This window comes from Topomyia yanbarensis, chromosome 3 (assembly GCF_030247195.1).
Source record: "Topomyia yanbarensis strain Yona2022 chromosome 3, ASM3024719v1, whole genome shotgun sequence".
Classification (NCBI taxonomy): Eukaryota; Metazoa; Arthropoda; class Insecta; order Diptera; family Culicidae; genus Topomyia; species Topomyia yanbarensis.
In genome coordinates this window covers 134,117,097-134,132,497 of record NC_080672.1, presented here as the reverse complement: position 1 = coordinate 134,132,497, position 15,401 = coordinate 134,117,097, and the positions used below count along the sequence as shown (strand labels likewise).

At 38.0% G+C, this 15,401-nt stretch overlaps 1 protein-coding gene across 3 annotated transcripts in view; it reads right to left on the bottom strand.

Moving 5' to 3' along the window:
* Nucleotides 1-15,401, bottom strand: part of LOC131692460 (A disintegrin and metalloproteinase with thrombospondin motifs like) — a 571,945-nt gene that overhangs the window by 25,014 nt on the left and 531,530 nt on the right. For 2 of the 3 annotated variants that reach the window (XM_058979517.1, XM_058979519.1), the window contains exons 7-8: nucleotides 11,522-11,664; nucleotides 10,284-10,339 (exon numbers count right to left, since the gene is read on the bottom strand). In XM_058979517.1, the coding sequence (XP_058835500.1) occupies nucleotides 10,284-10,339; nucleotides 11,522-11,664 (199 nt within the window). Of the gene's footprint in view, nucleotides 1-10,283; nucleotides 10,340-11,007; nucleotides 11,061-11,521; nucleotides 11,665-15,401 lie in introns of all 3 variants that reach the window. The other variant, XM_058979518.1, reaches the window with a different exon arrangement.

Sequence of the window (15,401 nt, the reverse complement as noted above, 5' to 3'; positions counted from 1 at the left end):
TGTGAACAACAGAAAGCGCGCTGGCGGCATTCCTGTAAATGTTTATCTTGGAGATGCCAGTGCGCAATCCACAGCCGAATCCGTAGACCTATCAGTCTCCCTAGCAATATCAGTCTCCCTAGCTTGAATATGACTGAAGTAGACGTGTTGAAAGCTCTATCTAGTGTCGACCCATCGAAAGGACCAGGCCCAAATTGTTTGCCTCCGATATTCATAAAAGGATGTGCACGATCATTGTCATTGCCGGTCAGCATTATTTTTAACCGCTCAATCACTGAAAGCGTCTTCCCGAGTGCATGGAAACAAGCGGCTGTATTTCCAATTCACAAGGCTGGAGACATTCATAATGTTGAAAATTACAGAAGAATCTCACTTTCGAACTGTTTTGCTAAAGTTCTTGAAAAATTTACAATGAGATGTACGCTGCTGCTTCTCACATCATCGACGAATGTCAGCATGGATTTGTGAAGCAACGTTCTACAACTTCAAATTTGATGATGTACACTAGCATCTTGGTCCCCTCTGTTGAGAAGCGTCAACAAACCTATGCAATATATTTTGACTTCTCGAAAGCATGCGATAAAGTACCTCACAACATTGCTCTTCTGAAACTGCAAAGACTAGGATTTCCTGCGTGGTTAACCGGATGGTTGCAATCATATCTGTTTAGTCGGAGTGCTTTCGTTGAAATTGGTTCAACACGTTCTAGCTTGCTCGACATGCCAACCGGAGTCCCTCAAGGAAGTCACCTAGGGCCGCTAATTTTTATTTTATTTATAAACGACATTTGTGCTCGTATCAAATCTTGAAAACTATTCTTCGCCGACGATTCGAAGATTTTTCGTTCCATTGCTTCTGGACTTGACTCTGCTGCACTTCAAGATGATGTACTTAATATTGAACAATGGTGCCTGTTGAATGGTATGCAGGTAAACGTTGACAAATGTAAAATGATAAGTTTCAGGCGATCATGCACTCTATCTCATTATGAGTACTTGCTCCAAGGCCGCGTCATCGAAAGAGTGGACTCCATTCGTGACTTGGGAGTGCTTAGCTTCTCGGATCACATCACCGCAACGACAGCGAAGGCATTCGCAACACTTGGTTTCCTGAAGTGAAATACAGCTGGCTTTGACGATTTTTACGCACGAAAATCTCTATAACGCGGATTGGTGCGAAGCATTTTGGAGTATGCTGTACAAGTGTGGGCTCCACATCACAACGTCCAAATAAACCGATTAGAACGCGTACAAAGATGTTTCGTGCGATATGCTCTAAGAAATTGGCGTAGGTTAGTTGACAAGTTATCGAGAGAAATATCTATGCCTGGCCGAAACATTATTAGCGGAAAAGTGGAATATTCCAACCGTTTGACATCGGATTTCGCCATGAGAGTTTTCTCGGACTCTAACCGGCACGTGCTCTCTAGTAATGTAACTATAATGTCCCAGGGCCGGCCAAAATCAAATTCAACTTGTTAAAGAATCTGCTAGACTATGTCAAAAGATGCTTGTTAAATTTGCTCCTCAAGTTTCTTATGATTAGAGACAAATGAAGGTGCCGGCTATCTCAAAACAAGGCTCCGAACATAATTCGTATCGGCCGACTGCAATGCTGTCCCGTACCCGGGAGTTGTTCAAGAAAAAGATCCTTTTCCTATCAGATACACAATTTGTCTTCCGCAAAGGTAAAGCGATGAATGATTGCCTTGCGTTGATCTAAACCGAAATTTAAAGGCCTACGCTCGCAAAGAGGAAATGACATCGATTTTCTTGAATATGACAGGGGTTCTATCAATATAAGTTTCACCAAAATTGTATTTTACTAAACATAAACACATTTGCAATAATTGGTTTTAGACAAGCGCATGTATTTTTTACATATTAATTTGGCCATCTGATATAGTTATTTGGGGCTCATCTCAAAGCCCTATACTTTACAATTCTTACATGTTTATTGAACAAAATGTATTTATCGTATTTTCTAAGGAGCGAAAACCAGCCCAACTACTACTTCATATTTCCTGGGAAAATTATGAGAGCTCCTGAATGCTATATCTGAAAAGTCAAACCATATTGCTGTGGGCCTCTTGGCATTGCTCCATTCCGGGTAATAAATAGGCTGATAGCTAATTTGAGTGCATCAGAAGGTGCTATTTACTTAAGACAAATTAATTTTAACGAGCTTTCAAGTATTTCCCATCCGAGGACACTCAAATGTTAGAAAGTCTCATGGAACACTGTAGTGTTAAGAAGGTGGTAACATTTCATTTTCTAAAAGTATCGACGAACCCTATTTTTTACAACCATAACTATCTAAATCTAGTTACCCCTTTTTTATTATTCTCAGCACCGCTACGAGATTTTATGCCGACAGCGGCCCCGAAGTCTGGCCCCCTGCGAATCCAAGGAGGGCCATCCGGCGTCCCGGTTCAGCATGTCCTTGCAGTGCTTTTCCGCTTGCCATAAAGCTACAAGTTTTTTTTCCTGTTATCGTTGTCAACCCTTTGTTTTCTGCCCCCTTTACTACTGTGATGGTGGAATTAATCGCTCCGTGCAGGTTTTTTCCAAGGAATAATTCGATTCCCTTACAAAAGACCGAGTAGCGTTGCTCCAGGTTTTGGTTACTAAATCCAAAAAATCCTACATGTTTAAAAGTGCCAAACTGTATTTCTGGTCATTAAAAATGTCCCCAATTGCCTTCACTAGTTTCAACAAAATTCATTCAATATCTTTTGTATATTGATCTGTATTTCTAGTTTTAAGCCCATAAATATTCATTCCCTTAGTAATAATATGAAAATTATTTACAAATTTCCAAAAATTCAAAACTGTAATCCCTTAATTTTAAAAAGTTTTGATTGTAAAACAAAGAGATTGACACCGTTGAGCAAATGCAAACATGGCAGGTCTTATAAACATCACAACTATTTATACACTTTTCATTTAACTCAATCTATTTATTTGAGAGTATTTAACATTTCTTATAAAAGAAATGTATAGAATTCGCTTTTTATCATAAAAATTATTTCAAGAAGGTTAATCGAAAACTTTCACAAAATGTGACAATTGTTCATTCACTTCACGGTGAGGTAAATTACGATAAATAACTGGGCACCTAATGACAATCAGCGTTACAAATAATCGAAGCTCTTTTTTCACGGCGGAGCATGAACCTGAAGCAACTCGTGGTGAAAAGAAAAAATATTCATTCAAAACTCCATGTTATTCATTCAGTTGAATATCGTACAATAAGATTCATTTCTCTAATTATCTAGGTAAATGTTTTCAAATGTTCGTAAACCCAATACGATAATAACTAGGTTCTTTACTGAAACTGTTAACCTAACTTTTCTTGACAATACACTAGTATTGTGCCTTGCAGGATAATCGCTCGATATGCGATTATATGAAAGCTCAATTGAGATAGGCGCGTGACAGCCGCCTATATAAATTTATAGGCAGCTTTTTCTTGAAGCTTTCGAAAAGCACACAGCTGGCAGAAAAATAAAGCTCCACTGAAATCTGCTTGCGGAGCAACTGCGGCTAAATATTTGTTGCGCCTTTCAGACGCCCGCAATGTGAGATTTTATTATAAGCGTGACAATAGTTTACATGGAAAAATTTAATGAGCCGCTTGAAGCAAATCGCAAAAAAAATTCTAAGCCCATGTAATGTACTGTCCATGTTCGCTTGTGCTGAACTGAAAAACAACACTCGAGTTCATGTATGACGTCAGCGTAAAGCATTCAATAATAGAGTCCTACAAGATGACGACACGAATGAACTCATGATGCATGAAGTTCATGTTTGACAATTCTCGGTGGTTTGTTTACTTTGTCAGTTGCGTAAGTGCGAGTGCAACTGGTGCTCATCTGTTGCATTCGAATTCATGTATTTCCTATGTAAACAAACAACCGATAATTGAATACTTTGCGCTGATGTCACAAATGAACTCGGGTACTCATTTTTGACAGTTCGCTTGTACTGTTTACATGGATTTTGCGATTTGCTACCAAGACTTCTAGTCGTCCACAAGTCTAAGTCCAGGTCCAATTTTCTAAGTCCATGTAAACAGTACAAGTGAAATGTAAAGAAAAGTGAGGGTAACTGTGGCAGTAAAGAACCTAATTGTTAAACGAAGTTCATCCGGCTCATTTTCCGGGGTTATGTAAAACCTGATCATCGCTCACATTGTACCGGGGCTTACTTTTATGCGTTTGATTTGGTGCGTTCACTTCGTGCAATAATCGGGGACGAATGAAAACTTGTGTTGAATGAATGGGCAGTTTGTTTGTTTGACGTTTTCAGTTGCGTCATTGAATGTTGAAAATGAATGCGACTGAATTTGATCAATTTTCATTCAATGTATTTGGATATTTAAAACAGAGCACAACGGTGCAGTGCCGTCTTTACGCATGGTCTCACTGGACCCGGGCTGGGGCCTCCGAATTATAGAGGCCCCGTGATGAGGATAGGCGCAAAGAATTGTACTAGCTCTGCTGACGCCATTAATACTTCCAAGGAAAAGATCGGCCTAATCTTTACTTGTTTCGAAAAATGTATTCTTGGATTAATATACCGAGCACAAGTTGACCATTCTTGATACGGTTGTCACGTCCGGTGAGGTTTGCACCCGGAGATTTTTACTGACCTGGGATAGGTTTTTATAGAAGTACGAGTATACGTTGAAACCGGACCTACCTGTTCAGTTTAAATGAAACAAGTATAAACTCTTTCCTTCTTTTTGTAACTTGTCGAGGTATCAATTACCAAAATTGACTTACATTCACCGTTTAGTGCTTTAGTGTTTTAGCAAAGCATAATGCACACCACTGTTCTGAGCTTTTCTCATTAGGCTGTAAATTTTTCGCTTTCTAAACCGTTTTAATGATGTGTATATGTGTGAAATTTCAACTCCCCAGTCCAAAAGCACCGACCACTCTCGCTGTGGAGGATAAGCCGGACAAGGGTTGCCCTCTACCACAGCTAACAGGAGAAGTAATGTGAAGCAGATAGGAAAGCGGCAACGTCTGGGAAGCACACTGTGATGTCTTCCGGAATTGTTGCTGGGCGCAAATTTGGTTATTTATCATCACAGTCGCTAGGGAGGTTGCAACAAAAGAATGAAGCTTTTCTCTCTGCTCAACAGTTAATGGCGCTGCAGGCGCCACCAATATTAAAGCCAGAAGAACACGTTTCAGTTCAGTTAAAATTATTCATCGTCTCACTAGACTCGGAGAAATTGGTATAAATCCCGGAGGCCCGGAGATCGTCTCCAAAAACTGGAGTGTTCGGGTTAAACCCGGAGTGGTGGCAACCCTAATTCTAATCATCTGACGGAGATTTACCAACACAATATTGATTGATTTCGAAGCCTTCCGTTAGCATAAAGGAAAATTTATTGAAAAACAAAATTTGGTTTTTCGGAAGCCATATTGGGTCTAGTTTCATCACAACAGGAACGTGGTGTTCAAGAATTACATCTTTGTAACCACCATAGTTTTAAAATAGAAACCATTTTTTGCGAAGTACATTCGTTTAAAGACATGTTCGTGTTGACTTCGTAATAAAGATATATTTTTAAAGGTTGAATTTTAATGTCATATTTTACTTGCATAGATAAAAAATTCATGTAAAATTATGCCAGCTATACTGCACATAAAGGGAACGGGATCAATAGTGTAAAATTATGTGTGTGATTAATTTTACATTGGCCACAAATCGCGCTATAAATAGCTTGCGTATGTGTAGGTGACCATACTGACATAAAAAAATCCCCGTAAAATCACACCAAGACTTGAACTGACAATCATTGACTCGCCAAAGACACTCCCTTACTGACTGAGCCAAAGCAACACATAACAATGTAAGTGCAAAGTGGCGTACATAAGCTTCGTTTGAGCGTGAACGATTCAAGCACATTTGGCTGGGGCTCGTGCATGTATGGGCACAACGCAGTTAGTTTTTCGGATAAAATCGTGTAAAAATTAAATATTTTAGCTGAACCTTGAATGAATAGCGCGCAAGTCTCGAGCAGAATAATGTGAATTTCCATAGGAACATACATATTTGCATGATTTTTAGAATTCATAAATGTGAATTCATTATAGCGTAAATTTACTCGTAAACATAATTTCACGAATAGCTTTTCTGCGATATTTTGAAATACACTTAAGTTAATTTTCATATTTTTTTTTGCTGTGTATATACCCGGCGTTCCCTCAAACCCAAATATAACAGTGATTTGTAGGTTGTTAATAGGCTTACAAAATTGAACGGAAGTTTAGATTGATAGCCAAATTTAGATCATTAGATCATTTTTTGGTTCTGCAGGAATAGCAACTCTGTGAAAAATAGCAACCTTTAATGTGGTTTTGCAGGTGGTGACTCTTTCGAGTAGAAGTGTCATTTGATCATATTGATTGTACTTTTCCTCGGAAATGTCATTCCAGTGCACTTTACCATTCTGTTGAATGACAATTGAAAATCAAGATCGAGCACTGGTGCACAAACCTTTTGTTTACACTCTTTGATGGATCGATGACTGAGAGAGCGAAAATGTTTCAGCAAACAGCATTTGCTGTGGGAAAAGCTCACTGCGTAATTCACACAAATATTCGTGAACAGGTTGAATGTGTACCGGGGCATTGAGTTCTTGTCGACCGGTCTCACGAAACTAATGCAGTTTCTTGGTTGAAAACAATCCCACTTGCTTTTGCCGTCTTTGTTTATTATTTTCACTAATACAGTATTTGTGCCATGTGACGTGTACGTACATGAGCCGTAGAAAAGTCTATAGCATGCAGGAAATTGAATTATTTGCAGACAAAAAAGCGTCACTGTCTGTGATGACGGAAGTTTGTACACATACCAATGAGACATATTTGTGAAGAATACACATTGTAGGGCAAAAGCCAAGTAAGCAAAATGGAATAACACTTTTACAAGCGAGTTTATCATACTGTATCGTGTATTCTAATTCAATTTTGTTTCATCATGGATTATGTTGTGGTGGTATAATTCCGATGCCCTATTTGGACTTCAATGCAAATAAGGCATGATTCGTATTCGGAATATTCCCCAAACGTTTTAATGAATTATTTGCATCTTTTGGGTGTAGTAAGTAACCAATGTGGTATATACAGGTGTGGCAGAACACACGGTTTGCTAATGTTGGCAACCAAAAATATGTAAACAATCCAAAAGAACAACGAGTCGACGTCATAGCGTTCACGCGATTCCATCTGAGCGGAACAAACGGTATGACGAAAGCAAGCAAGATTCATTCTGAGATCACTCACACCACTCATGTAAGATTTATCTTACGAATACCAAAGTGCCACCTTAGCCACACCTGTATATACCACATTGGCACACGGAAAAATAAAACAACCCATAGAATAAGTTTTTTTTTTACTTAAATTTTGGTAGTTTTGTGTTTTGCGTCGCTTTCGCACTTATGAGTGATGTCAAAAAGAAAGAGAGAGATTCGACTCAGTCCAGGTCTACCATGGAATAAGGTACTTTTGAGTTGTTTGTAGTATATTCAAAATTAGGCAGATTCAACTTAAATTTAAGTATATTTAACTCAAGGTTCAGTATAAAAAACCTCTCAATGAGTTGTGATTTTTGCCGTGGTTAAAGAGAAACTACCTTCTACACGATTTACCTAATTTTACCTTATTCCACGATACCTCGAGATTGAGTCAAAAGAGCTCAACTTTTGGTAGTTTTTCGTATCCGTGTAGGTAACGGGTGTTCAATAAAAAATGAGAATGATTTCAATACCTTTCTGTAATTAAAGTAAAGAGCGAATTTTTTTTTCTCCAAGAAAATTGCTCTCTGGACTCCTTAAAAATGAGTGGCATATTTCTTGTCGCTCGGATCCTGTCAACGAGGACGGAACGAGTTTGTGTGACGCCGGCTGAAAATATCACTGCTCCCATACCATTGATTCACCGAGCCCTCAAGACGGAGGACATCATCTCTCGGAAGAAGATACTGGCTGGACAAGGCGTCTTCCCATTACGCCAAGAAGACGCTGGAGTATCTTGAGCAGAAAAAGATACCGTACGTGCCGAAAAAAGGAACCCGACCAACTTACCCCAGTGCCGACGCATTGAGGAATTTTTCGGCTCCCTCAGTGCCACAGTGTACAAAGATAATTAGCAGGCCAAGGATACGAAGCAGTTGACCACCAGGATCCGGAATTGTACCCAGAAGATGGACGTCAGTGGCAGTGAGAGTGAGAGCATCGACTAAGTTGAGTCGTACTGCTGACCAGGGCCCCTACTCCAATATTCATCGACGTTTTTGTTTTTAACCTTCCGGAAGTCGCGCTAGTGCGCTGCTGCTCTGAAAATCTAGCGAAATCGTTTTGGCGCACTTGCGGCTGCTCGTTCAGTGGACCATTTGGGCGACTTCCGGAGGGTTAATAAAAAATACTGAATGCGTTGATTTTTTTTGTTTTTTTACTACATGACTGAAAAAATTCTCATTTTTTTTTATTGAGCACCCGTTATAAATGAATTTGTGCAAAGAAAGTTGTGCATTACAGGGTTAATCACTCGTAAACTAGCTTACTTGGTTGTATCGTTATTTCTCGTTTTCGGCAATCTAACTCTACAGTGGCATCTTCGTTATAAACATGGTTTAATAGTCGCAAAATTGTACTGTAGAGATTTTGTTGGCTATTTTCGTCAAATTTTAGACTAAGTGAAACGAAAGCTTTGAAATCGGAAGACGGACATGTATTCTAGAGCAAAAGAGCTATAAACTGAGAACTGAAAACCACGATCATGTACATATGAGCCTGAAGCATCTATCCGTCTTTCAATTTAATAGCTTTCGTTTCTTTTAGGCTTAGTTTGCTCACCAGCACATTGAAAAAGCAAATATGCTGCAGCAATAAAAATGATACCAAGATCGGTACCCAAACTCTCGATCACCTCGGCGACAAAAGACGGCAAGACGCGATGTTTGATTTTGCGATTAACCCGCTATTGCTATTCCTACGCTGAAACCAACAATTGTTACTCTTCAATTTCTCAACAAGTTGAGAAATTCGCCCTCGCATATTTTTAATGAACAAGCTTTCCAATTTAATAAATTTAACTGATTATTTAAAATCAATATTAAACTTTAAATTCATTACAATTTTGTTAGAAAATTCCCACCCAGTTTGAAAAGCTTCAAACATGAAGGTAAAATTTAGCATTGCAGTCATCAATTGAAACATTGGTTGTTGTAAGAAATTCAATTTTTCTTCTGTTATGCTACCTAGATCGGCAGGAGCAAAGGAAACGTTGTGTGAAAACGAAATTGGAGGCGTGGTAGTCATCGTTCTTTTAGCCGTATTACTTGCCACTGAAGCATAAGATGACGCACCATCGTAGGATGCTGGATAATCTTTGTATAGATAGAGAAGTTGTGTTTCTATTTTGAAGCGGCTTAACACGTTTAAACTTGTTTTCTTGAAGTGTACCTGAAGAAGTAGGGAATTTTTTTCTTTGTTACTTTTGTAACTTTGAACGAAAATTTATATTTTTTTCTCGAATAGGACATGCCCAGAAATTCGATTTATGGTTTCCACTACAATTAACGCATTTGAAATTTTCTGTGGTTTCCCTGCTTATCTTATACTTGTACTTACGTAGTATCCCATACTCTCTACTATAGTACTACTTCTTTCTACATTATTTACAACACTTTCCCCTAGATCTACCGTGATCGATATCATAATACCACAGCAACGCACACAAAATGAACAATTTTGCATCATTTAAACATATTTTTACAAATTTTGCCAATCAGAAATTGGATGAAATACACACACGAATAAGTGCTACACTAGACGAAGTGAGAAACTGTACACTGAGAAGGCTGATGATAGTGAATGATTTAGAAAATTGGTGCAAGTTCCTGTCGATTTGTCAGGAAGAATTGAAGCTACTTTAGGAATTTTAAATTTGTTTTGATGCGAAGAATAGTAACAAAGCTTAGAGTTCGAATTGAAGAATGGTTATTAATTTTGTACAGAAGGATATTTGTTGAAGTAAGCAGCATTCAGGCAATCTATTTAAGAAGTAGAATGAATCATCTGACAATTGAAGGGAAAGATTGTCTATGAAGTTTGAAAAGATTTGTCTTTCTAGCTTCAGATAGATAAAATGACAGACAGACAGACAGACAGACAAACAGAGAGAGAGAGGACAGAAAATTGCAAAATTGTTGGTGCTAGAAAAGAAGGAAATTGCTGCCGACTTGTTGGCCTATAATTACCTGCGGTACCGCGATTACACGCGTCATTTGCATACTGTCTTCTACACATATCTAGTCTGTAAAAGGTAATAATTTCCAGCTTTTAATAAAACAAAACGTGAATTCGGTGATTGTGGAGATTATGTTTTTTCTCTCTTCCGCTCTCGAAAGGGTGCGAGTGTAAAGGGAAAATATAAAGGAATCGTGTGTTGTGTCTTGTGTGTAGTTCCACTGTTGTTGTTGTTCTTGTTTTTGTTGTAGTTGTTTCGTTAGTATCAGACATTATCTGATTTGTGTTTCACTTCCCATCGGGTTCTGTTGCAGGGATTGCGGGAAGGAAACTCGGTTATGTGCAGTTCGGAACTACCGCAGCAGGACGTCGCGCGTGTTTACGGTGTTAGTAGTTGTCCAGGTAAGCTGTTATCGTAACATTGTACTCGCCGGGTTAGATAACCAATTCTGGATGAAATAGTTGGTGAATAAATTGGAGAGAGCGAATGTGAATTAAAAACCGATCACTTAACGATGCAGCAGGTTTCCAATAGGCTATTTTAACAGAGAAATCAAAACAAACAGTATCCCTATTGGAAAGCTTGCCCTTCATCTGCTTTAAGCAATAAGTTGAAGTTTAATGAAACCAATTAGATGCAATTAAAAGGACGAAGAAATTAGTAATTAGAATAATCGTATTTAGAGAATACTGGCTAAATTTTGGGGAATAGAATGACGTAACAAATTTGTTTACCAGCTGTGCCTTTCGTACAACGACCGCCTTTCCTTCTTCGGCACATATCATACCTGCGAAAGAGCTCAATTAAAGTTAGTCAAACTAATTTCGAAAACATGTTTGTCAGAGGATGTGTTGAGTACGAGGTCGAAAAGATTTGTTACGGAAACAAGAAAATGAATGTGATGCAAATTTTGAGCTTAATGTGGATAGAGTTAATAAAGACGCAGTTATATAGCTGTCGTTTCCGTCAGAATGTCAACGAGATAGAGTTCTTTGAGCCAGGCTTTGAACTCTGAGTTCATGCTCCATCGCTCTTTCCTCCCATCTTTGTAAGTCCGGCTCACATCTCGTTCGTGCGATTTCATTGTCAAAGTGAGTAGTTTTTTTAGTGCATATATGCTTGGTTCGGCATTCTTCGGAAGGCGGTTCCGTCAGGTGCGTGCGAGTCCTTTCTGGGTTGTATCCTGTCTCTCAACCAACGTGGGTTGCACCGTCACGTACGTGTAGTTCTCAATGGTCTCATACTTACTTCGTGATGGCAACCGCAATGTCGTACACCGGCAGTCTTCGCTCTCGGAATAGATACTTGCCCATGTCGGTGAGGGCAGCGGCAGAATCGATTGCATCGCGTCCTACTCGATTCCGTTCCAGGTACGGAGTGGCATCGCGACCCTGAAACAAAAGAGAAAAAAAATAATACTCGTTTATTACAATTATTCTCACACATCGAGTTCGGTTTTTTATCGGCCGCATGAACCCGCATTTCAACCTCTACAGCAATCCTGAAGCCAGCGAGTATTACTGACATCTTCCAGCGGTGACCTTAATTGTATAATTGACTGTGTGCATCATCGATTGCCACCTCTCGGTCGGTTCGTCCTTCTTGGTCATAAGAAAAATCTTACATAATTGACTTGCGAATAAAAAGGTACAAGCTTAATGGCCCATTTGGCCACCCAAAGACCGATGTACCTTGTATTGCAATATTTTGCTTCGTGCTGAGAACAAACTGGTTCCCGGCCAGATTCATTTTCATTGATTTGGGGTTTGCGCTGTTCATCGACGGAAATTCAATATGCTCGAGGCGAACGAGAAGCTCACTATTTTCATATCAGCAATCTGTCCGCCCCAATCAATGCTTGATGCGTGTTCAATTAATGATCGTTTAATGCTTAAAAGTGCAGATAATGAGTTTTCTTGTCAATAATTTGAGTCGAGGTTTTTTGCTAGGTAAACGTTATGATTGCTACACTTGACAGCTAAAGATCTAATCAAGGTTCATTCAGCTAACCTGTTGTTTATGGGCTTACAGTTTGCATTCCACTGACTGGTTGGCAGATTACCATTAATTGAAAGTGTTAATTTATGGAGTTTAAATGTCAGCGAGCTTTACAGTGAGGTTTACAGTTGGTATGATTGTTTCCTGGTTTGAAAAATTATTGTAAGCCTTGCTCTTGATTCTGCCCAACGGCAGTGAGAATATTCAATAGTTGTGCGTTAATAATGATAAGAGTAGAGAGTTATGAGCCATGCTCTATTTTCCAGGTACTATTTCCATGAACGTAGGTTGTTTCGTCAATATATAAAGTAGTTGTAGTAGACCTTTAAATACAACCAAAAACGCATTTGAAAAATTCATCCCCTGACTGAAACTATTGCGGCATTTCTAGTTTTACGGTAGTTGTGAATCTTGACAAAATAAATAATTTATGTTTAACTTATTGAAGATTAAAAATGTGTTTCTAAATTAAATAACAACTTAAAGATTATTTGATTTGCATCCGATAGGTGTAGAATTGATAGCGTCAAGTAAACCTTGTATTCGTACCGAGGCCATCAACCAACCGACTTGTGTCGCCAACAGGGTGCTCATTTCAGGTATTATAATTTAAGCACGAGCGCAATGGGATTCCAAAAGCCCCACATTCACGTTAGATATGACTTTAAACTAATTGTATGCACTAGTGGTACCATTAAAAGCACAAGAAGCTAGAGAAGTTTTAGGAATTTTCAGTTTATGAAGAATTTTTTAGTATTTGAAAATTACATTAAAATTATTTGAATATTTTTAGATAACTGAATTATAGCTTGAAACCTGTTTTAATACACCTAGTTGTGCAATTGGGCCTTTCTCATTTTCCAAAATTATGACTCCATGGCTGGTTATTTTCAATAAAATTGTGGAAATGCCTATTACATTCATAGTACACCTTGCATCTATAAACAATGGCTCGCCAGCCAAGAACTTAATAAGCTACGTGTCCACACTGAAGCACTTGAAACAAAAAAAATATCATAGCTTAAGAGGAGCGTCTGCTCAAATCGAAAGTAATTTTGATTTACGATTTTGAAGGCAAACTAACAATAAACCTCTTGTGTAATGTTAAGGTATAATTTATACATTCATTATGAACAAAAAAAAAGTTTTTTCAGCCAGGCAGATTCACACGTACTAGCGTTCCAGGAGCAGAAGTCCAACCATTTCCATGTTGAGGAGCGCCAACGTTGATATGATTACTCTTGAAAGAATTGTCTAAAGTAGGAAATTCAATAGGATTTAAAAAAAATTAGACTTGTAGTTACTCGATGGGCTAATAGAATTAAAAAAAGTTTGCATTTCTGAAAATGGCGTCATTAAAATTAGAAAACCTCATATTTTTAAGCAAAAGTTTTCTTCTAAAAAATCGGGAGAAACAAATTTTTTATTCAGGTTTCCGTGGTTCATCGACTGTCTACACGTATGTATTATTTGGGTGGTGCAAAAAATCGTTTCTTCAGCATAGCACTTTTTTTGGTTTCATTTGGGGTCTCAAAAAACTGTGAGAAATTTGGGGTCGATTGGTTTTGACCTGGTATATCGCATTGCGTTGCATTTTCAATTATTCAGACTACAATTCTTCCGGCAGTACGTAACTAATTAGATAAAGGTTTAGTCCAAGATATGCAGAACAACTTTGTCGAAGAATGTATGTTACTATGATTCTATAACAAATTATAGCTGTTCAAAGTTCGATAGTTGGAATTAAATGCCATAAATCATGTTTTGCCGACACTGCACAGTGGACAAAAAGCGACCTCAAGAGGCACTTAATTAGTCCCCGCAAGATTTCTATCATAATTTATATATCAAATATTGCGGAATTTGATAAGAAATCAAACGCAACTAGTTTTGTTCACTGCACGAATCTGTGACCAGAATTACGGGAGTATTAGTATCCGGAGTGTTTCCGGTATTAAGAAAAAAGTGATTCCCAGAGGTCGCCAAAGGGATACCTATCATAATTTATATATGAAAAGTTGCAGAATTTCATAAGAAATCAAATGCCACTAGTTTTGTCCACTGCGCGCATCTTTGTTCAGAGTTACGAGGGTTTTAGTATCCGGAGTATTCCGGTATTAGGCAAAATGCGATTCCCAGAGGCCTTTAACCCTTTGCGAGGCAGTGGCAGTGGGACGTATACGTTTCACCTACTTCTCCTATGTTTTATTGGATTTCTAGTTAGCGGTGACATGTGAATACGATTTCTTTCTTTTAATCAACCCTAAAAGTTTAAGGAGTACAACTAGTACAAGAAATTATGTGAATGTTACTTAAAATTATGTGAATGTCACTCGGAAATCTCGTTTTTTACAATAAATTCGGCTGTGTCTGAACTACAAGTCCTAGAGATCTAAAAAAATTTTTGCATGTATCTTAAACATTAAACTAAATAATAGGTTTTTTGCAGAATTTTTCGTAGGTCAGTTTTTTTTTCGAAAAAAATTATCTGAATATGCAAAAATGGAGTTTATTATTATGTTGGTCTATAAAAGATTCTGAGAGACAGGGACAACTACTTAACTAGACGAATTTCACGCTAACTCCAACAAATGTTTGCAGCACCCTCTTAGATTTTAATGAAACTTTCTGTACATGAGAACTTTGTCACAAAAGCCACTTTGCATGCTTTGTTTTTCCAAAAATGATCAAGACTGTCTTTTGAAAATAGTCATTTTTCAAATGGCTATAGTCTAAACATGACAAAATATGTTGTAGCAGTGATTTTCAAAAAAATAGTCAAATTTTTGAATAAAAATATAGAAAAATCACAGAAAAATATCGATTTTAAAAGTTTAAAGTCGATTTAAAAATAAAACCCATTTAGCCAGGGCAAGGTGTAAATACCTCTGTTCCATCCCAAAGGACCAAAGGAGTGACATTAACCTTCTTAGCAAAGTCACTCCCACTTTATTATATCCCCTTCAAACTGAAACGGTCGGTACGGTTGTCCTCGTTTCTTTCCCCCTTTAAGATTCTAAACAATTCGTTAATTGAGTTATTCATTAAATGAATAATTTAATAGCCGTCTATTTTTGAAACATCTTCAAACCCAACCCTGCACAGTAAGTCTGGCCGTTTTAATATTTGC